The 23,575-nt window shown below is 43.7% G+C and overlaps 1 protein-coding gene across 1 annotated transcript; it reads left to right on the forward strand.

Moving 5' to 3' along the window:
* The first annotated feature begins 1,943 nt into the window (after nucleotides 1–1,943).
* LOC110510915 (protein ANKUB1-like) lies at nucleotides 1,944–8,093 on the forward strand. The gene is made up of 5 exons (XM_036989294.1): nucleotides 1,944–2,033; nucleotides 3,251–3,394; nucleotides 6,374–6,584; nucleotides 6,728–6,842; nucleotides 7,445–8,093. The coding sequence occupies exons 1-5, from the start codon at nucleotides 1,944–1,946 to the stop codon at nucleotides 8,091–8,093; spliced, it is 1,209 nt and encodes a 402-aa protein (XP_036845189.1).
* The last annotated feature ends 15,482 nt before the right edge of the window (nucleotides 8,094–23,575 follow it).

The raw sequence follows: 23,575 nt of genomic DNA on the forward strand, positions 1-23,575 counted from the left end.
TATGCTGTAGACTACCAAAATATTTGATCAACTCCCAAACATTGTTTTACAAAACAGAGAGAGGGAGAGATAGGCTTTTGACACGAGCGCATCGACAATCTCCAGCGAGTGAGCTGCGCATCATTGGGTGAGTCAGTGAAACTGGAAAGCATTTTTAGGACTAATTTCCTCCTCATATTGTAGCCTACTATATGTTTCTCCACAAACCTAGGCCTATAGGCTATTGATGGATTCAAGACAAGGTCGTTTTTATTGATCTCAGATACTAAGTTTGTCAGTGTCAAAGTAGCCTGCCATTTCGATCATTTGTGCGGATTAAAAAAAGATATTGCCAAAGTCTCCAGCCATGTAAAAGAATGTAGAATTGCACGAAGTGCGGTTTTAAAAAGGCCAACACTTTCCCGGACCCTAGGCTACTAAAAATGTTCCCCATGTGTTCACCTACTGTAAATGGCTCTACTCTACTGCTCTACCCAAATGTGATGATATGCGTTCAATGCTCTATTATAATAGGTGATCTTTTTTCTCATGAGTTCTGGTACCACAGAACCCCCCCTCTGGCACTTCCCAATTTACAAATTAAGCTCTGCTTCGAATTTTTATTTTACAAGGCAAGTCAGTTAAAAACAAATTCTTATTTTCAATAAAGGCCTAGGAACAGTGGGTTTTCTGCCTGTTCAGGGGCAAAACGACAGATTTGTACCTTGTCAGTTCAGGGATTTGAACTTGCAACCTTTCGGTTACTAGTCTAACACTAACCACTAGGCTACTTGTCTTCATGAAGGGTTTCATGTGAGCCTGGTTGCATCCCTCCCAGCTGCCCACTGCACTGAGGCTAGGTAACACAGTCACCACCGATAAATCCATGATAACCAAAAACTTCAACAAGCATTTCTCAATTTCTCAACGGCTGGCCATGCCTTCCTCCTGGCTACTCCAACCTCGGCCAACAGCTCCGCCCCCCCCCCCACCCCCCGCAGCTACTCGCCCAAGCCTCCCCAGCTTCTCCTTTACCCAAATCCAGATAGGAGATGTTCTGAAAGAGCTTCAAAACCTGGACCCGTACAAATCAGCTGGGCTTGACAATCTGGACCCTCTATTTCTGAAACTATCCGCCGCCATTGTCGCAACCCCTATTACCAGTCTGTTCAACCGCTCTTTCATATCGTCTGAGATCCCCAAGGATTGGAAAGCTGCCGCAGTCATCCCCCTCTTCAAAGGGGATGACACCCTGGACCCAAACTGTTAGGCAGGGCAGGATGGATATAGATCTAAGGTCTTCGAAAGCCAATTCAACAAACAGATCACTGACCATCTCGAATCCCACCGTACCTTCTCCGCTGTGCAATCTGGTTTCCGAGCCGGTCACGGGTGCACCTCAGCCACGCTCAAGGTACTAAACGATATCATAACCGCCATCGATAAAAGACAGTACTGTGCAGCCGTCTTCATCGACCTGGCCAAGGCTTTCGACTCTGTCAATCACCATATTCTTATCGGCAGACTCAGTAGCCTCGGTTTTTCGAATGACTGCCTTGCCTGGTTCACCAACTACTTTGCAGACAGAGTTCAGTGTGTCAAATCGGAGGGCATGTTGTCCGGTCCTCTGGCAGTCTCTATGGGGGTGCCACAGGGTTCAATTCTTGGGCCAACGACACCATTCTGTATACTTCTGGCCCTTCTATGCCACCCCCCCCCCCCCCCCCCCCCCCCTCGCCTCTTCCCCCTTGCAGAGAGGCTTCCTTAGATCCACCAAACGTCCCAGTCTCCCTTCCCTCCCTTCCCTCCCTGGCACTTCCTTAGACACACCAAATGCCACCCTGTCTCCTTTCTCTCCCTGGCCCTCCCCAGAATGGTCTCCTCAGACAAACCCTAGATACAAACTTCAACACGACACACACACTGCACTCTGTGGTTAGAGTGGTGGAGAGGGGCATCTTGCCATGAGGGTCTTCATCGCCTTCGATGGTTCCTGTGAGCCTTTTGACGTCTCTCCTGACCAGACCGTGGGGAGCGTAAAACTGATGGTCAAGGTAATTAAACCTCTTGTTAAGTACTGTAGTAATCTGGTAATATAGCAGTGTTACTCCCCTCTCTCTGTTTGTACAGCTATGGGAAAGGAAGATGATTCTAAGAAGCAATTTGTTCATTTGGCTGGTGTCAAGTAAAGTATGTGACTAGTGCTTACAATATGTGATGGGGCGATAGTACTTACAATAGGAGACATGTGATGGGGTGATAGTACCTACAGTAGGAGACATGGTTATGTGATGGGTCGATAGTACTTACAATAGGAGACATGGTTATGTGATGGGATTGAAATTATGATAATCAACAATGTTTATGTAGATTTTGTTGTCTATTTTACTATTATAAACTGGGTGGTTCGAGCCCCGAATGCTAATTGGCTGACAGCCGTGGTATTTCACTGGTATGACAAAACATACATTTTTACTGCTCTAATTACATTGGTAATAGCAAGTTTATAATAGGCACCTCGGCACCTCGGGCTTCCCGAGTGGCGCAGTGGTCTAAGGCACTGCGTAGTACTAGCTGTGCCACTAGAGATCCTGGTTCAAGTCCAGGCTCTGTCGCAGCCGGCCGTGACTGGGAGACCCATGGGGCGGCGCACAATTGGCCCAGCGTCATCTGGGTTAGTGGAGGGTTTGGCCGACAGGGGTGTTCTTGTCCCATCACGCACTAGTGACTCCTGTGGCGGGCCAGGCGCAGTGCACCCAGCAGTGCACGCTGACACGGTCGACACGGCTGGTTAAGCGGGCATGGTGTCATGAAGCAGTGTGGCTTGGCTTGGCTGGGTTGTGTTTCGGAGGACGCACGCATGGCTCTCGCCTCTCCCAAGTCCATATGGGAGTTGTAGCAATGGGACAAGACTGTAACTACCAATTGGATACCACTAAATTGGAGAAGAAAAAAAAAGAAGTCACCTTGGGGGTTTGTGGTATATGGCCAATATACCTCCGCGTTGCGTTGTGCCTAAGAACAGCCCTTGGCCGTGGTATATTGGCCATATACCACACCTCCTTGGGCCTTATTTCTTAATTGTACACATTTGGACACTTTTACAATTATTGTATGGTAAACATTGACATCTGTCTTGGTGGAACACCCTCCATAATGGGTGTGTGGGACACCCTCCATTACGGCTCCATCAGTGTTGAGCCCTCTCACTCTGATTGTATGACACACTCAATTACGTCTCCTTGTGTTTCCAATCTTCTTCCTCTGGCAGGATTACTTCCACTTGCAACTGTCAGACGACAAGCAGGTGAGGCACTTCCTGGAGCTGAGCTATGCTGGTGCCATCCTTCGGGACAACTGGGTCCTGACAGACGTTGGCATCACCCCTAGCAGTGCCATCTGCTGCCTGCTGAAGGTACCAGCCGAACACCTAGCTGTTTCTACCCGTGCTTGAAAATGCATATCAAAGTGAGCTGGCTATTGCTTGAAACAGCTTCATACTATCATTAACATAAAGTGTTTCAGATATAGTGTGGTGATATATAGTATGGTTATATAGTATGGTTAAATAGTATGGTTATATAGTATGATTATATAGTATGATTATATATATAGTATGGTGATATATAGTATGGTGATATATAGTATGGTGATATATAGTGTGGTGATATATAGTATGGTGATATATATAGTATGGTGATATATAGTGTGGTGATATATAGTATGGTGATATATATAGTATGGTGATATATAGTATGGTGATATATAGTATGGTGATATATAGTGTGGTGATATATAGTATGGTGATATATATAGTATGGTGATATATAGTGTGGTGATATATAGTGTGGTGATATATAGTATGGTTATATAGTATGGTTATATAGTATGGTGATATATAGTATGGTTAAATAGTATGGTTATATAGAGTGTGGTAATATATAGCATGGTGATATAGTATGGTGATATAGTATGGTGATATAGTATGGTTATATAGTATGGTTATATAGTATGATTATATAGTATGGTGATATAGTATGATTATATAGTATGGTGATATAGTATGATTATATAGTATGGTTATATAGTATGATTATATATAGTATGATTATATAGTATGGTGATATATAGTATGGTGATATATAGTATGATTATATAGTATGGTTAAATAGTATGGTTATATAGTATGATTATATATATTATGGTGATATAGAGTGTGGTAATATATAGTATGGTGATATAGTATGGTTATATAGTATGATTATATAGTATGGTTATTTAGTATGATTATATAGTATGGTTATATAGTATGATTATATAGTATGGTTATATTGTATGATTAGGTGATTTAGTTAATTCAAACAGGTGCCATTAATACAGGTAACGAGTGGAGGACAGAGGAGCCTCTTAAAGAAGTTACAGGTCTGTGAGAGCCAGAAATCTTGCTTGTTTGTAGGTGACCAAATACTTATTTTCCACCATAATTTGCAAATAAATTCATTAAAAATCCTACAATGTGATTTTTCTGGATTTTTTTTCTCATTTTGTCTGTCATAGTTTAAGTGTACCTATGATGAAAATTACAGGCCTCTCTCATCTTTTTAAGTGGGAGAACTTGCACAATTGGTGGCTGACTAAATACTTTTTTCCCCCTCTGTATAGTGTGGTGGTATATAGTAAATTCACCCTGCTTGAGACTTAAAGTAATGTTGCCCTTGCTCAACCAAGACCATGGTTATGGTAGAGTGATTGGTTAGTAAGGACACTGCTTTATACTGAGACCATGGTTATGGTAGAGTGATTGGTTAGTAAGAACACTGCTTCGTGAGTGTGAAGTGTTGTTGTACAGAGGTCCCTGGGTACATGTCCAGAGCCAGACAGGGACAGAACTCACTCTGTTCCACAAAGTTCTGTGGAAGATTTGCTAACAGAGGAGAGTGGTTATGTATCTAAGTACAAATGTAACCATCAGAATAATGTTTATTTGTGTTCCTTACTCCTTACTTACACATCCCATCATTGACATAGTCAAAGCCAGACATTCTGTCTGTCTCTCCTTCTTGCTGGTTGACTAGAGTGGAAATCTATAGTATTGTATGGTTGACCTGGGATAGAGCTGAAATGTGGCCCGATGTAGTGTTGCCTTTGTACCAAACACCCTTACAGTCATAAACCTTTTCCCCATGTAATCGCCTCGACCTCAGTCTGGTGTTCGCTAACAGTATCTGAAGAGTCTGTATACCCAGTGGTGTATAGTACAGTAGAGCACAGCAGAGTACAGTAGAGTACAGTAGAGCACAGCAGACTACAGCAGACTACAGTAGAGCACAGCAGACTACAGCAGACTACAGTAGAGTACAGCAGACAGAGTACAGTAGAGTACAGTAGAGCACAGCAGAGTACAGTAGAGTAAAGTAGAGCACAGCAGGCCATATAGTAGGAGAAGAAGAGGCCCTTGGAAATACATATTCATAATATTTCTGTTAACAATTTAATCTGCACCCAGATTAGTCTTCAATTTAATTTTCACCCAGATTAGTGTTCAATTTAATCTGCACCCAGATTAGTGTTCAATGTGATAGAACAAAACTCAGTACAGCACATGAATTAGAAAATGTTGTTACAAATTTGAGCCACGAGATGGTGGTAGATTATAAGTTTAAATAGCATGGACCTTTGATTTGTCTCTGGATAGAAATTGCCCTTGGGCACAGATCTAGGTTCAGCTTACTCTCACCAAATCCTAACCTTTACCATTAGCAGTAAAAACACAAACCAGACCTAAGATCAGTGCAAAGGAGCCACTTCATCTTACCCCTGTAATTATATGACTCCTAACTTATATATACTGAGTGTACCAAACATTAGAAACACCTTCCTAATATTGAGTTGCACCCCACCTTTTGCCATCAGAACAGCCTCAATTCGTTGGGGCATGGACTCTACAAGGTGTTTGAAAGCGTTCCCCAGGGATGCTGGCCCATGTTGACTCCAATGCTTCCAACAGTTGTGCCAAGTTGGCTGGATGTTCTTTGGGTGGTGGACCATTCATGATACACACAGGAAACTGTTGAGTGTGAAAAACCCCAGCAGCATTGCAGTTCTTGACACAAACCGGTGCACCTGGCACCTACTACCCCGTTCAAAGGCACTTAAATATTTTGCCTTTTGCCATCAATTCTTTAACCTGTCCACTCCCCTTCATCTACACTGAATTGGATTTAACAAGTGACATCATTAAGGGATCATAGCTTTCACCTGGATTCACCTGGTCAGTCTTTGTCATGGAAAGAACAGGTGTTCATAATGTTTTGTTTACTCGGTGTATAAACACAACATAGGTATTTATGTAAAACAAGTGAATTTACTGTATGTCCATGGTCTTATACTTCAGCGGGAGCCGGTGGTGCGTGTGTTCAGTGCCGTGACGGGGGAGACCCTCTCAGTCTTGGGCACTGTGTTTCTCCTGAGTACGTCTGTGGCCAGGCTCATGACCCTGGTGTCCCAGCAGTGTGTGCTTCCCGTCAGCTCCTTCAGACTGAGCTCTCCCACCGGCCTGCAACTCTACGACTGCAACCGGCTGCACGACTACGCCATTGACCTGGGTATGCCCTTCCTTGTGCAGTAGATCAATGGTCCTCTGGCTCAACACCTTATGGATGTAACACAGAGACAAATGGACTGTATGGAACACATTCTTGGTTCATGGAAACCAGGAGGACAACCTGCATGTGTCTCTGTCTCTCAGGGGCTACTCTACGGTTAGACACCTGGGATGGGTGGGCGGAGTTCCTCAGAGGCTGCTTCCTGGGACACAGACTGACCGTCCAACGACACCTGTCTAGGGAGAGACCTGTGATGAGGTCAGAATACACATCTACACACTGAACTGTATGATAGACTTACTATCAACAGTGATGGTACTGAACCTTTATATAGCTTACAATTATGGTACTGACCCTGTATATAGCTTACAATGATAGTACTGACCCTGTATATAGCTTACAATGATAGTACTGACCCTGTATATAGCTTACAATGATGGTACTGACCCTGTATATAGCTTACAATGATAGTACTGACCCTGTATATAGCTTACAATGATGGTACTGACCCTGTATATAGCTTACAATGATAGTACTGACCCTGTATATAGCTTACAATGATAGTACTGACCCTGTATATAGCTTACAATGATAGTACTGACCCTGTATATAGCTTACAATGATAGTACTGACCCTGTATATGACTTACAATGATAGTACTGACCCTGTATATAGCTTATATTCTCGTGTTTTTTTCCTTCATATTTTTTTTCTCTTACCCTGATATTTAATACTGCATTGTGGGAAAGAGCTTGCAAGTAAGCATTTTACTGTACTGTTTTATAACCCACTGTATCTTGTGAACTTGACAAAAAAAACTTGAAACGTGTTATAAATACATTGATTCTGTATTATTCCAGGTTCCAGCTCCGGGTGGCACTCTACATCGCTGCTTCTCTGGGCCACCTGGACTTGGCCGGCTGGCTGCTGGAGAGGGGGGTGCGTGTCATTGAGCCGGTGGGGGTTCACCCTTACCGTGAGTGGTGCCACCAGACGGCCCACCCCGACGTCGCCAAGGTTCCCGCTGTCGCCTCCATCAAGCGCGGCCAGCTCACCATCCTCAAACTCTTTATCGCCAGCAGCGTTCTGACCCTTGACCCTGGGGATCCCGACAGGCGTGACCCCCTGAGGATCGCCCTCCAGTACGGCCACAGAGAGTGTGTGCGTCACCTGGCCACCAAGCTGTGCTCTGTGGTGGTCCTCCCAGGTATGGCCCTGCCCATGCGGACATACCTCCAGATAAAGGGCTGGGTGAGGCTGGGGCAGAGGAGGGCAGCATCCAGGCACTGCATGGGCCTCAACAGGGCTCCGTTCAGGACCAGGGTGGGCGACACGGTCCTGGTGGACGGCTTCACCCTCCCCAAGATGTCCTCCAAGCCCAAGAGGATTGAGGCCAAGGTTGGTATCAGGGTGATGTCCACAGCCTCTCGACGTTTGACCCCCATCAACTGCCCATCTCATGTATCCTGCCCGCTCCGCGCCCTGGCATCCCGGGATAAACCTCTTTAACTACCGAAGCTACACCCTGTGGCTACGAGGGATGAAAGAGAGAAGAAGAGGGTATGGGAAGGGATGTGAGGAGGATGAGAGTGGGGATCAGAACAGCAACCAATGGAGGAGCAGAGTCCCGCTCCCGCCCATTTCCAGAGACACCAATCTCAGACCTGTGTTTGCCTCGCCAAACTCCGCCCAGATACTCACCACCTCACTGGAGGCCTTTTCTCTCCACTGTGACCGCACACCCAGAGAAAACGCCATATACTGTTTGGCCTTGGCCAGGTTAGTCCAAGTTTAAATGACAGCTACGGTGAATATGAATATTTCTCTGGAGGTTTCTTATGAAAGGTGTGAATACTGTCAGAAGAAGCCTCCTATAATCAGTGTGGGGGGGGGGGGGGGGGGGGGGAACACATGTAAAAGCTGTTTACACACTTTTTATTTTATTTTGTGCAAGCATTTACCCACCTTTTGTGGAAGATGCATTGAAAGTAGAGGGAGCGTTACTTCTTTAATCCTGAACGGCAATCAGCATTTACCAGTCAATGGTTTTACCACTACATCACTGCCTATGATATACCCTTATCCTCCCTGAATAGATTTCAGTACAAACAAATCATGAGCCAACCATCATGCTTAGAAGGTATATAGTCAAATCAACTCAAACTTTAATTTGTCACATGCGCTGAATACAACAAGTGTAGATCTTTCCGTGAAATGTTTACTTTACAAGCCCTTAACAAACAGTGCAGTTCAAGAAGAGTTAAGAGAATATTTACCCAATAAACTAAAGTAACAAATAATAAAACATTTGAACTTGTCCGGTGGCCATTTGATTAATTGTTCAGCAGTCTTATGACTTGGGGTTAGAAGCTGTTATAGGTTTACCCTAACAAGTCCTGAAACAAATCATGAGCCAACTATCATGCTTAGAAGGTATATAGTGTCAGTCTTATTGGTTCACCCTAACAAGTTGTTTCAGTATGGGGAGAGGATAGGATGTAAGGGCACTTCATTAATGTATTGAGGCCATTACATATACAGTATTTCACAATGCTAGGACACAGATTTGGTCTCCTAACCTTGTTCTGGTTGATTGACTCTCTAACAGTGCCTTCACACAGAGACCATGGTTGCAGCAGCTGAATGTAGCGCGGACTCTGTCCAGGAGGAGTGCTCAGCACATTGGGTAGACACCAGGATCCTGGTCATTAGACTGCTGAACAGCTTCTACCCCCAAGTCATTAGACTGCTGAACAGCTTCTACACCCAAGTCATTAGACTGCTGAACAGCTTCTACCCCCAAGTCATTAGACTGCTGAACAGCTTCTACCCCCAAGTCATTAGACTGCTGAACGTTAATTAAATGGCCACCTGCACTATTTGCATTGACCCCCTTTGTTATTGATGTATTTTTCTAATTGTTTTCCACTGACTCTCTTGAATTGGCTCAATGCACACTCACTACACTCTACCCACACATTCACTGTGACACTGACCGACTTTCACACTAGCTGCTGTTTATTATCTATCCTGATTGCCTAGTCACTTTTACCCTTACCTACATGTACATACTGTATTACCTCAACTACCTCGCACCCATGCACATTGACTCGGTACTGGTACTCCTTGTATATAGCCTTGTTATTGTTATTGTGTTACTATTTAGAAAATATTTTCTTACTTTTTAACTCTGCATTGTTGGGAATGGGCTCGTAATAAAGCATCTCACAGTTGTTTTCGGCGTATGTGACCAATACGATTAGATTCTCATCTGAACAAATGAATGCTCTCGTTGTTATAATGAGGAATTTATTTAAATAATTTGGTTTTCCTTGAAGATTTGAATGGGCTGGGAAAGCCTTTCGTGATGGATCTACACAATCTGGTGAAAAGGGAGGGTTTGCGACTCTTCTCTTCAAGTGGGAAGGACGATGCGATATCATAAATTCCCTCTGGAGAAAAGGAGCTATGAGATGTTGTCATCGTCTCTGCAACGAAAGACCATCCAGCATGCCATCAATTTACATTTTAACTCATTTATCAGACACTCTTATCCAGAGAGACTTACAAGGAGCAATTAGGATTAAGTGCCTTGCTCAAGAGCACATTGACAGATTTTGCCTCGTGAACTCAGGTTGCTGGTTCAGAATCCCTATCGGTTACTGGCCCAACCTCTTAACCCACTATGCTACCACCCAGCCCACAGTACAGTATGTCATAGGTAACAACTCAGAGGAGTACAATGTCTTTCCAAATGAATTAGTGGAATGGTAAAGGGATAATGTCTCAGTCTTGACTGAGCAGCAGCCTAAACAGCAGCAGGGCTTACCTGTAAAGTACACAGTAGGGCAAATGTTCTGAGGCTGGTACTCCAGAGACTCTTGAGGACAGAGGTTCTTACTAACTTTCTTGGAACCCTGGTTGGTGGGAAAAGGCACATTTAAACAAACGGAAAATATCGATATCTTAAAGTACAGCATATCAATTGCAAAGAAGCAGTGCAATGCCATGACACAAAGAATCATATATCTCATAAAAGGTCAACAGCAGTGTTATTCATGAAAGATGTATGTGTACTATACCTTTGTGTTAAAGGTGAGGACCTGCTCTCCAGTACTGCTGATGGTATCCCTTTCCAAATCAAACACGCCTTCTACAATGTCACTGGTGGCTGTAGCTCCCTTCAGTAACCACGAGCACAACCGTTCCTTGATTTTAACTGGCGGCTTTATTCTGTAGTTTTAGTCAGAATTATCACCTTCCGTGAGAACTATAAAGTAAATAAAAAATACAGTTAAGCACACTCTTACAACCTTATCTTACGAGTGACTTATTAGCTTGGTATAACTCTGAAGTGCTTACATACATAACACTTTAACCGGCGTTATAAAGGGTTCAGATTAAACACATGAATAAAGGAAAAAATACCTCATTGGCTGCTTATTACAGAAGGGAGGAAAAACAAACTTCACACTTATTATTCCTGGTGTGAATTCACACTTCATCCTAACATACACTCTTCAACCTTTATGAAAAGAAAACTTAGCTAGGGGATTGCCTTCCCTCCAAAAGTGTGTTGCTACAATAAGGATCCCCGTTACAACAGTATTAGCTACGTAGTTCCGCTTGTATTATCATTTCCCCTGCACAGCGGACACGTAAACAATTCAAACGAAAGACAACGACATAACCTGTAAGTCTAACTGTCAGTTACACCCCCACCAATCACCGGTGATTTCTGTGAAAGGGGTCTGCAGGTTTCATGATCGGCTTCCAGGAGGGTGACTGTCTTATGGATGGGCCTCTCCAGATAGGTGGGTTTTGGTGATGCGTTTACCTCTCATCTAGGGTTGAGTCGCTGATCAGTAACTTGAATCTTCTCACCCGGCCATCCTGTCCCGGGTACACTTCTGTAACCTTTGCCAATTTCCACTGGTTGCGTAGTGCAGTATCATCTTGCAAGATGACAATGTCATTAATCCTTGCATTTCTTCTGTCTTTACTCCATTTCTGTCTGTGTTGGAGGTTTAGGAGGTACTCTTTCTTCCACCTTGTCCAGAATTCATTGGCTAAGAATTGTACTCTGCGCCATCTCTTGCGGAGATAAAGATCTTCCTTGATGAACTGTCCAGGTGGCGGTAAGATAACTGTGGACTTCATTGTTAAGATGTGATTTGGCGTGAGAGGTTCTGGACCTAATGGATCATTCAGATATTCCGTAGTTAGGGGCCTACTATTTATTTCATAGAGAAAGGTATGCAGAGAAGCGGTGTCGAGTCTTCCGTCTGACTGATCAAGAGTGGATGTTAAGACACTTCGTATCGTGGGGATTTGCCTTTCCCAAACACCACCCATGTGACTTAAAGATGGGATGTTCATGATAAACTCGCATCCAAGTTCCTTCAGTCGTGTTTGATCCATTTCTTTCAGGGCGTCCACAAACTCGCGTCTTGCGCCAATGAAGTTGCTGCCTTGATCACATCTGATTTGACAAACATTACCACGTATGGCAATGAATGAACCCAGGGAATTGATTAAAGCGTCGGTGGTTAAGTCGTCAAGCATTTCAATGTGAACTGCTCGGGAGCCCATGCAAGTGAGTAGGAGCCCATAACGCTTTAACTCTCTTCTTCCGTCCTTGGCATAGAAGGGTCCAAAGCAGTCCATCCCGCAGTATGTGAAGGGAGGCGCGGTCTCCATGCGTTCCTTCGGAAGATCTGCCATCTTTTGCCCTTCTGTACATCTTCTGAATTTCCTGCATTTCACACATTTGTAGATGTGAGAGGAAACTGCATTGCTGCATCCTAGGATCCATATACCGTTGGATCGCAGCTCATTGATCGTCATTCCACGTCCTTGGTGTCGTACTCTTTCATGATAGTGCTTGACGAGCAGCACTGACAAGTGGCTATCTCTTGGCAGGATTGCGGGATGCTTCACATGGGAATGAAGAGTTGCATGAGCCAAGCGACCTCCCACCCTGAGGATACCTTGCTCATCCAGAAATGGACTCAATTTATGCAACTTGCTTGCTTTATCTTTGTTCTTGATGTCTTTCTGGTGCCTGAGGTTGTGTATCTCATGGGAGAAGGCTGCTTCTTGAACCATCTTTATAATGGTGAGCTCTGCCTCTCTCCTTTCTTCTATGCTTGTAGCTTCACTGGACCTCAATTTTAAGGCTATGGCTTCCTTGACACGTCGTTTGAGCCTGGCAATAGCTTTTACCACTCTTGCCCAGTCTGAGAACTTATGAAGGTGATCTAGTAATGATCTTTCTTCCTTTGCTTGGGTATCATGGACCAGAGATTTCAGCTCTGAAAGTTCCAGTCGTGGTATGGTCGTAACCTTGGAGGGGGCGACTCTCGACTTCCCCATAACTAGGGAGCAATGAACTTCTCCTGCGGTGCTGATTGTTCTGAGGTATGAGCACTCTCCATAACCTGAGGTACTAGCGTCGGAGAAGTGATGGAGCTCATAACTCTGCACCTCCTTGAAACTTGATGGCAAGTAGCTTTGTTGGATCCTTACTTCAGACAAGTTTTGTAGACCTTGGAGCCAGAATTCCCACTGGGAACGTAGGTCATCTGGAAGGGGGTCATCCCAGTCGATTTTGTCACGACACATCCGCTGCAAGATCTGCTTCCCCGCCAGGACAAAGGGTGCCACAAACCCAAGCGGATCATATACAGAGGCTACTGTAGACAACACTCCTCTTTTTGTGAGTGGGCGTTCCTTGACAACTACTCTAAACTGGAACTCGTCTGATGCGACACACCATAGTACACCAAGCGCTCTCTCTATGTGTGGTTCACCCAGTGCCATATCCAGGTCTTTGGCACCCTTGGCACGTTCTTCCTTGGGAATTGTGGCTATAACTTCCTTGCTGTTAGAGATAAACTTGTGCAACCGAAGTTTGCCGATACTGCAAAGCTCTCTTGCTTCTTTCACCAGCTGGGCCGCTTCAGCTTCAGACGATACGCTCGTCAACCCATCATCAACATAAAAGTTCCTTTCTATGAACTGGATAGACTTCTCGCTGAAGCTTCCTCGTCCTTCGGCAGCAAGATGTTTGAGACCATAGTTGGCGCAACCAAGAGATGAAGCTGCGCCGAACAAGTGGACCTTCATACGATACACTGAGGGTTGAGACTCTAGATCTCCGTTCTCCCACCAAAGGAACCGTAGATAATCTTGGTCTTCTGCTTTCACATGAAACTGGTGGAACATGCGCTCTACGTCACACATGATTGCAACTGGACCCATACGAAAACGACAAAGGACGCCCAGCAATGTGTTTGTCAACTCTGGACCGGTAAGGAGATGATTATTCAAGGACGTCTCTCGAATCTTAGCTGAGCAGTCAAAGACTATCTTCCCAGGCTTTTGTGGGTGATAAACCCCATGGTGCGGGATGTACCATGCTGGGTGCTTGTTAATTTCCTCTTTAGAGACCTTCTCAGCATATCCACAAGCTATAGTCTCTTCCATGAATGCTGTTTAGTCCTTGTAGTACTGCTTGTCTCTCCTTAGCCTCCTTTCCAGGCACCTGAGTCGGTGATCTGCACATGTTTTATTGTTCGGCAGATTGGGTCTTTCTTCCTTAAACGGCAGCGGCATCTCATAATGTCCATTGTCCTTACGTCTGATGCCCTCTTTCATTTTCTTCAGGAACAAGATATCCTCTTGAGATATGAGGTCCTCTTCTGCAGCTCTCTCGTTGAAGTCAGATTCAAGCGTCTTGATAATGTCCAGTGTTGTGATTACTTCTCTTACACGTGTTCTACAAACATAGTGTACTTGATTTGTGAGGTTGGAAGAAGATTGAAGGCTTGGCATCACCTGTCTAACGATAACCCGATGACTCACTCCAATAGGGTCGCCATAGTCGATACATGGATTTCCATAGCCGACTATGCTCCAGCCAAGATCTGTTCTCTGAGCAAAAGGCTGATTTCCCTTACCAGACACAATTTCTCTTGGAAGGAGAGCCTGGGAGCAGTTGTAGCCAATTAAGAGACCGGCATCACAGCTCTGTTGAGGAGCAATCTCCTCTGCAATGTGTTCAAGATGAGACCATGCTCAAACCAGACAGCTTCTGGCAGGGCACAATGGTATTCATTGAAGCCAGAGTTTCAGTTGGACTGGCTCCTTCCTTGTATTGAGAGCCTTTGTTGTCTCTTCAAGGATAAAAGTGGTGTCGCTCTGGGTGTCAAGAAGTGCATACACAAGAACTTCACGATCTGGCTCACTTGTGGTTGACACCCATACTGTAATGATTGTGGAGGTGTGAGTGTTGTTAATGTCCCTTACGACTCTGTTAGATATGGCCTCACTTGACGCTCTTGTCCCCTTATCTTGTGGGGTCTTCCTATCCCTTAACCTTTCCTTAGTACGATCTTCGTGCAGGCAGGATGGATGCCTCCTCTGACACGTGTCGCAGGTGTTCCTGTTATCGCAATCTTTTGAGCGATGCCCAGGCCTTAAACAGCCAAAGCACAATTTATTCTCTTGAACAAACTTCTGTCGCTCTGCGGTGGGCTTGTCCATGAACTTCCAGCATTTGTGGAGACTGTGACCTGACTTCTCACAGAAGACACAACTAGTAACAGTATCTTTCTCATCAGAGTTAGTTGCTAATACCCTTGCTCCGGGGCTTTGAATCCTTGGCGTCTTAGGTTTTCCATCTTCGCTTGGTTTCAAAGCATGAAGGGATGTCACAGGATTGCAAGCGATCTTTGCTTCTCTCGTGAGAAACTTCACAAACTGACTGAAGCTTGGAAAGATCTCAGTTTCTTCTAAGATGTCTATGACCTTTCTATTCCATCTTGAAGTTAGCCAATCTGGAAGTTTAGCGAGGATCCTTTGGTTTTCATTACAGTCATTAAGCACCTCCAGGCCCTTATTCTGAGACATAGCAGCCTCACAGCTGCGAAGAAAGTCTACAAGGTCTCTAAGTTCAAGACTGTCCTTGGATCCTATCTTAGGCCATGCATTGAGCTTATCTCTGAAGGACTTGGCGATGAGGAATTTGTTTCCGTACCTTTCTTCAAGAATGGTCCATGCAGCATAGTAGGCTGACTCTGTTCCTAACATAAAGTAACTTTCGATGGCTTTCTTGGCAGGCCCACCAAATTATTTTCTCAAGTAATATATCTTCTCAGTTGCTGGTATGTTCTTCCTGTCTATCAGAGTCTGAAAAGAGACCTTCCAGTCAGTGAACGAGAGTGGTTCTCCATTGAATGTTACTGGTTCTGGTATGGGGAGGCGGCTTTCACTGATTGATTCCGCTAGTAACCTGAACATGGTCTTGGTGCCATCTTCTTGCTGTGTGCTTGTCACAACATGTTGTGGTGAGAGACTGTGAAATGAGCCACTTCTGTGCATGACTTCTTTCACATATTTGCAGTTAGAGAGGAGTTCTCTCTTCTCGTCCTCTGAGTTTTCATCTTGCTCATACACTTGCATTCGCGCCTTGGCAGCATTTCGTTTCTTGAGCACTTCTAGGCGCTCTAACTCTCTACGCTTGTCTTCTAGCGTCTTTCGTCTGGCAGCATTTTCTACCTCTAACTTGACTCGCAGCCTAGCTTCTTCTAAGCTGCGTTTCACAGCCTCAGCTTCTTGCTCCGCTGTCCTCTTCTTATCTTCATCTTCGAGTCTCTGAAGCTCTTCTAGTTGGCGTTCTTGCTTAACCATTACTTCTAAAGCTGCTTGGTTAGCAGCAACTTCCGCTGCAGCCTCTTGTCTCTTGACAGATGACACGCTTGAGCGTCTGGAGTTGACCTTTGAGTTGCTTTGAGACTGGGAGGAAGCACTTGAGGGCTGATAGTTGAGACTTGACTTATGTGAGAGTTCGGACATGCACAAGGAATTGCTGTCCTTCCAGTGCAACTCTATCTGGTTACTTTGACCTTCTTCCCTGCCTTTTAAATGACACCTTACAGTCTTGATAATAGACATTGTAACTGCTTCACAAGTATCAACTCTGCGTCGTATATCGTTGTCGGGAATGTCGATTTGACGCAAATTTACATAGACAAGGTTTAGCTCTGCAGAGGTATGGCTAATCTTGTTTAAGAGGTCTTCTAGTAGGTCTTCAGAGCAACAGCCTGTCAGTGACAGTTTTGCTTCCTTTACCAGAGCCTTCCACTTCTCATAGCTGACCCTGAAACGATGTTCGAGCTGTCTCCACCTTTCGTCGCGCAATTCTCTGCCCTTTTCAGTTAACCTGCGGACCCTCTCACCTTTTCGTGGCTCTTGTTGTGCTATCTCATTAGCAGCCTCTGTATCATCATTCACTGGCCGAAGTGACTCCACACCAGTCTGGGCCTCTTCCTGCTGTTCTGTTTGTTCTGATTGCTGCAGCTGCTCAACTTGACCCACCACATCTCTATCACCTTTAGTGAAACTACCTCTTTCTGACATTCTAAATCAAGTCAAATCAATTCTAGTTAAGGTTTGGATAAGTGAGCAGGTAATTTATACTCTAATTAACTGTAATTTAAACCTTAGTACGTGGTATAAACATGTATAATGCTTGTAACAAAGGCTTGAACAAACACCTTACCAAACAATTACACTATTAACTTACAGGTGAAAATATAATTAATAGGTGTACGCTGACCCTTAATGTTTGTAACTATATATTTTTAGTAAGTATCAAATAATATTTTTCAGTAATACACATACCAGCGATACATTAAGATAGAAAGAGCAAATGCATAATACCAGAGTCTTTATGAAATAGACAACTATCTCCAGTCCTTACGAATTGTAATCTTAAAGTCTCTTATTAGCTGTTCACAAGGCTAGGACCACCTTCAAACACCTTGACATGTACTTGCGTGTCCGACTTTCCTGTTAGTCTTGACCTTATGTTTCCTCACGATGCTTCCTTATGTGGAGATTTTCTTCTTAGTTTGCCGGTAGGTGCAAAACTCTTATCTGGCAGATGACATGTTCTACCAGGATTTGGGAATCTTGTAGACGTTTTACAGATGGATGAGATTCTTCTTTCTCTCTTGCTCGTGAAGAGCATTGAGTTCTCACTGTAGCTCCCTTCAGTAACCACGAGCACAACCGTTCCTTGATTTTAACTGGCGGCTTTATTCTGTAGTTTGTCAGAATTATCACCTTCCGTGAGAACTATAAAGTAAATGAAAAATACAGTTAAGCACACTCTTACAACCTTACAAGTGCTTACATACATAACAGTTTAACCAGCGTTATAACGGGTTCAGAAAAAAATACCTCATTGGCTGCTTATTACAGAAGGGAGGAAATCAAACTTCACACTTATTATTCCTGGCGTGAATTCACACTTCATCCTAACATACACTCTTCAACCTTTATGAACTACACCCGATGACATGAAAACTTAGCTAACGCAGCGCAGGATTGCCTTCCCTCCAAAAGTGTGTTGCTACAATAAGGATCCCCGTTACAACAGTATTAGCTACGTAGTTCCGCTTGTATTATAATTTCCCCCGCACAGCGGACACGTAAACAATTCAAACGAAAGACAACGACATAACCTGTAAGTCTAACTGTCAGTTACAGTGGCCACGCTGGTAGCGGACTCAAAATAACATTTAGCAGTGGCTTTGGTGATCATTTGAAGAATGACCATGCAAGTAGAAGTCTTTGGATCGTTCTGGACTGAAACATCAAAGTTTATATTTTCATACTCATCTGACCACTGTCTCAGGAAGCCCTTCGCTGTCTCTTCAGCAAATATCTGGAGAAGCTGAGAAGAGAGCTCCTTGGATATGGCACATTGTTCATTTCCCCATTTCAGCCTTGAAAGAATGGAGTCTGAAGCACTTTTGGCTGCTGCCCATGTTAAGACCTGTGGAGTGCTGTGGCTGTCCTGAAGGGCTATCACTTTATCCACCAATTCATGACTGAAAATGTGGATGGTCCAAGTGGAAATGATTTTTCTCAATTTCCTAACAGCAGATTGGAGGTCGTCAAGATGAGAACCAACTTTTCCATCTTCCTGTGTGTTCTCAACACTTTCCACCATAATGTCCACTACCACCCCAGCAGCTTGCCTGACTTTGTCCACAAAGGTTACAGGAAGTAAGTCCTCAGTGTGAAAGAAGTCCTCAATGATTGTGTTTCTAACAATGGGAAAGTCAATCTGAGCAGGAAACTCAGTGGGGATGGGAGTCCCGGGTAAAGCAAAGTGCCATTTCGATAGCCGTGCTGCAATCTAGACTTACTGGAGAGGTTCGCTCAGGAGAACCTTGGAGACGTTCAAACATGTCTTCACATGGTGTTGGGGACCTTGACAAGGAGATGTCCTTCAGCTGAGACAGAACACCACCTACCAACATGTTGACCTCAAGGGACATATCAGATATTTTCTTTCCTACTGTGGAGAAGCAAGGTGCATTTGATGTCTGATCCTCGCATGAGGTCAAGATTGTTGAAATTACCTCTTTGGTACTATTGGTCAGTAGAGCCTCGTCTGTTTCAGTCCAGAGAAGTTTTGAACTCTCGCTGACACCCCTGTGTAGAGCCACTTCCTGGTTCAAACTGTGCAAGTGAGGCACACTCTTACTAGCTTGCCTCAAGTCCTGGCTTGCCAAACCAAGGTACTCCTTAGTCCCAAGATGTCCAGAGTCCTCTGTGGGTATATGACTAGACATTCTGCTCAGCATGTCTGACCTCCGCTGGTGAATGATGAAGTCCTTTAATGTCTTCTTAATATTGTTATATAAACTAGTGGTAGCAGACCAGATCCTGCTCTGTAGCTTTTGTGCATTTTCCTGGAGGTCAGGTTCTCTCTCCTCTACTTCTGCAGGTTGCGCCGAGCTCTGCAGGTCTTCCACAAATGTTTCAATGATGCCAAAGGCAGCAGAATCCGCACAAATATCCTTTGACCATGTGTACTGGTTTTGAATGGAACAAGACCTGGATGCTACAGAATAAGCAGGCTTTGCACTAGTTAAGCTACTGGTGGACTTTTTAACTAGGAACTCACTCACTTTTTGAGTGGCATTTCTCTTAAATTCCTCACTTGAGAGTTTTCTAATACAATCTAACAGACTGGTCAAAGAAGCTGTGGCCTTACTTCTGCTGTCCTCAATTTGACAGGGGAACTCACATACTATTGGTGATGGGGACCTGGAATGGGAGATATCCCCAAGCTGAGCCAGAACACCCTCTACAAATTTCTCTCTCTCAATAGAGAAGTCTGATCCTTTTTCTCCAACAGTGTACAGGGCGTCCTCCTTTGACATCTCAGTGTTGTACAAGACCAGAAGCTCTGAGAGGACTTCTTTGGTGCAAGTTGTCAGAAGGAGCTTGCTTTCTTCTGACTCAGTTTGTGCCCAAAGGAGTTTTGAGCTCTCACTTAGGCCTCTTTGTAAAGTAACTGCACCAGTGGACTCTGGCAACTGAGGCTCACTCTTACTGGGCCTATATTTCATGTTTAAGCAAGGAAGTTGAACTGTCTCCTTAAACTCAGCATTTTTGATGTTGTCATCAGATGTGACAATGCTCTTTAAGGCACATCGCTGAACCTTGCCGAAATAATCTTTCAAGTTGTTTTGGATGCTGTGGTAAATGTGAACAGCAGCAGACCAGGCACTCTTCTGTTGGGGACTCTTCAGATTCAGCCAAGGACTTCATATCTGACACGAAAGTCTTAACAACTACTGACGCTGCTGAGCCCACTGGGTGAATTGACTCTGTCTTTACAATGCCAGACAATGTTTGGCCTGACACAGCACCTGTTAACTCAGACTGAATGACTGAACAAGGAAAGCTCAAACTACTGACTTTTTTGGCAAGAACTCCACTCACTGCTTGTATTGCTGATGTTTGAAACTCCCGGCTGGAGAGTTTTTGGATGCTCTTAGATGTGAGCGTGCAGGAGGAACCAGATTCACTAATATTGTAGCTGCTCTCGTATTTCCTTATCAGGGCATCAAGATCTTCAATGAAGCCAACATGCGATGCCAAAAACGTGATCTTGTCCTTCAGATCTTCCAGCAAATTCTGTTGGTTCTCGTCAACAAAGGCCACAATTGTGTCAGAGATGGTGGTCGTGACTGTTAGACTCTTGCTCTCTTGGTCAACTTTTTCAAGTTTAGCAGCCAGCTCTCTCACCATGCTCTCAGTCACCTTGGTCTGTGAGTCTCCCCTTACCGGTGTCACTAGAGAGGTGTGACTTGCGGAGGCACTCTTAACGACCACTGATAAGGCCGACTTGACATCTTTAGCCAACTCTGCCATTACAGCAGGGGTTAGCATCATAGAGCCTGCACTTCCAGATGGAGAATTGGACATGCATGCAAGTTTGGAGAGAGAACCTTGCAGGCTGTCCTGCACACAGGTGACGAGGGTGTCCTCTGAGACACCTAAGAGGACTTGTAGCGTCTCAGAGTTGGTTGTTTTCTTCTGCACATCAGACAGAGAGGTTAGAGTCCTTGGGGAAAAAAACGCAGAAATCATCAAAGTCAAACAAATAATATGTAAGGCTGTGATGCACATTCAGTGTGTCAAATACATCTGCACCATTGAAAACAATGAGGAAAACGCTGCTGTTTCTCTGAGAAAAAACCTTAGTGTGATGTCAGCCTAACTGCTTAATTTCTAAAGCCCAATAAAATGTATTTTGTATAAGTCATTTGTATTGAAACTGGCCTGTAGATATCCTGGCAATATCTATCCTCTACAAAAATCCAAATTGCTATAAACTTCAAATACTGTAACATCTAATAACTTCAAGGACAATCATAAATACAAGGCAGTTTGAAGAATGTTAAAGGGAAATTTCTAAATGTTTCAACTTCATATTCATCATCTCCAGCACCACCCCAACATCAGCATATGTGAAAAATGGGCATTTCTATGTTTTGTGGTAAAAAAGAAAGAGGAAGATAAGTGTTTTCTATGACATCATCAACCAATTAGCAGGCAATGCCTACTCCATAATTGGTTAAAATCACACGATGCACACTGATGATGTCATTAGAATCTAGAGCTGAGCATTTAACCAACATTTTTGTTATTTTTCGGTTTTTAAACAACTAATTGACCGACGTCGGCTCAATTATTTGAATTCCATATAGTTAATTTTTTTCTTCTTCTGTGAGCTCGATGCTCAGTTTCTGTAGACATAAATCAGATCAAGCACGAACTATGCAATGTAGTAGGGAGTTGTAGTTTCCAACAGGCCAATATTCTACATAGTTTAGCACAGAAAATACGGCAATTAATTCCCATAATCCATTGCACGCCCACTTGCTTGTCCACTCTGTGTGGAGCAGATACGGAAACCTCATTGACTGAGACGGAGAGACGAGAGAATGCATGAGAGAGATAAAAAGCAGTTGCGTTGCGAGGATCCTCTACCTGGAAATACATGATCTAAGTGATTGACAGTTGGTGTTCAGCGGTCATAAAAGTAGGTCTTATTTACTTAGAAGAACTACTAAAATAGTGATTTTGTCAGACAGGATAAGCAGCAGCTCTATAGAGATGAGTTGATGACTTGGAATGAAATAATAAAGTCATCAAATAAATATTTTATATGAGAAAGTAAATGATGGTTGATAAGTCATAAACAGTAATGGACAGTCACTACCATCATGGGACTTTTATTCATTGTTTTATTATGTGTTGTTACAGCATTCAACACACATAATCCATAGTGCATTCAATGTCTAAAAAAAGTATTGAAATCCAAAACCGTGATTATTTTTTAAATATTTGAATGGAAACCAAACCAACCTCAAAAAGCACTAATTTCTCAGCACTATTGGAAACAGTTACGTCCCTCTATATTTTTTTTACTACAAAGCATGGAAATGTGTAATTTTCACATATGGTGATGCTGGAGATGAATATGAAGTTGTTAAATTTCCCTTTAAGAACATACCTCATGGCCCCCTTGGGCAGGTAGCTTCCACTGCCCAGACTGCCCTTAGTCAGGTAAATCTCCTTGAACTTAAGTTGTGATTCCTGCTCTTCTTCCTCTTCCTGATCCATACAGTTGGAGGAAGGGTAGGGAGTCGGGATGCGAAAGCTATTGTAATACTTTCGACTGCCTGGCCTCTTAGGTACACCAGCCTCAGTAAATCTCACGCGGGACTTGGTGTTAGTCTTATCGTCTAACAGACTGGTGAGTGACGCTGTGAGAGATCTCTGTAACAATGGAGAGGAGGCAGCATCTTGGATGCCCAGTAGTTCGTAAAGACCTGGGATGATGATCTGCATCAGCTTGTCCGATAAAAACTGGACAATCCTCAGACACAAGCCGGCAAGCTGTTGTTTTGTCAGCTGTATTCCAGAAACAGAAGAAGTGTTTTAAAATGTTGCATAGTGCGTCTTTTTAAAGCTTATGAACAAGGTTAAACATTAGGCAGAGTTTTCATGGTAATCTGATTAAATTGTCAGTAACATGATCTTACCGGGTCAAACATGCCCTCACGAATCCCCCTCCATTGCCTGAAAACAATATTGTTATAAATGTTGTCATATCAGGATGCGTGGCAGAATTGTTTTTATTTAATTATTTGCCTGATCGTGAAGTTATACTTGCTTTGTGTCAGTTGTTTTGGCAAAATTGCAATGTGACAACTTTTCTAGCACTGAACATTTTTCTCCGATTGATCAGTTTCTAATTTGATCCTATTTCCTTGAAGGTGTGATAGTACCAAAGAAAACAGAACATACTTCTCAGTTAGGTTTTGAAGGAAGTCCATAAGTGTCAGATCTTCTGTGGTTTCCATCAGTGAGGTTGCTCTGCTCCTGGTAGAATTGCTCTGCTCCTGGTAGAAATGTAATTATATTGCAAATAATCAAACTTAATATACAACAAATATCATACTGAAATAACTATTAACTGTTAAAGAGTGGAGGAGCATTGGCAACGTTGGACAAATTTAAACAACTGAAACACAACAGAGATGGTTGTGGTACGTCAACATTGCCAATGATAGCATCACTATAACATTTTATTGGATTCATGTTGTAAAATG

The sequence above is a fragment of the Oncorhynchus mykiss genome, chromosome 1 (assembly GCF_013265735.2).
Source record: "Oncorhynchus mykiss isolate Arlee chromosome 1, USDA_OmykA_1.1, whole genome shotgun sequence".
NCBI classification, from domain to species: Eukaryota; Metazoa; Chordata; class Actinopteri; order Salmoniformes; family Salmonidae; genus Oncorhynchus; species Oncorhynchus mykiss.

Excerpts from the sequence above, each read along its gene's own strand:
- LOC110510915 (XM_036989294.1), top strand. The coding sequence starts at position 1,944 with ATGAGGGTCTTCATCGCCTTCGATGGTTCCTGTGAGCCTTTTGACGTC. Across the intron at positions 3,395-6,373 it reads CCATCTGCTGCCTGCTGAAG|CGGGAGCCGGTGGTGCGTGT; the intron begins GTACCAGCCGAA and ends CTTATACTTCAG. Across the intron at positions 6,585-6,727 it reads CGACTACGCCATTGACCTGG|GGGCTACTCTACGGTTAGAC; the intron begins GTATGCCCTTCC and ends TCTGTCTCTCAG.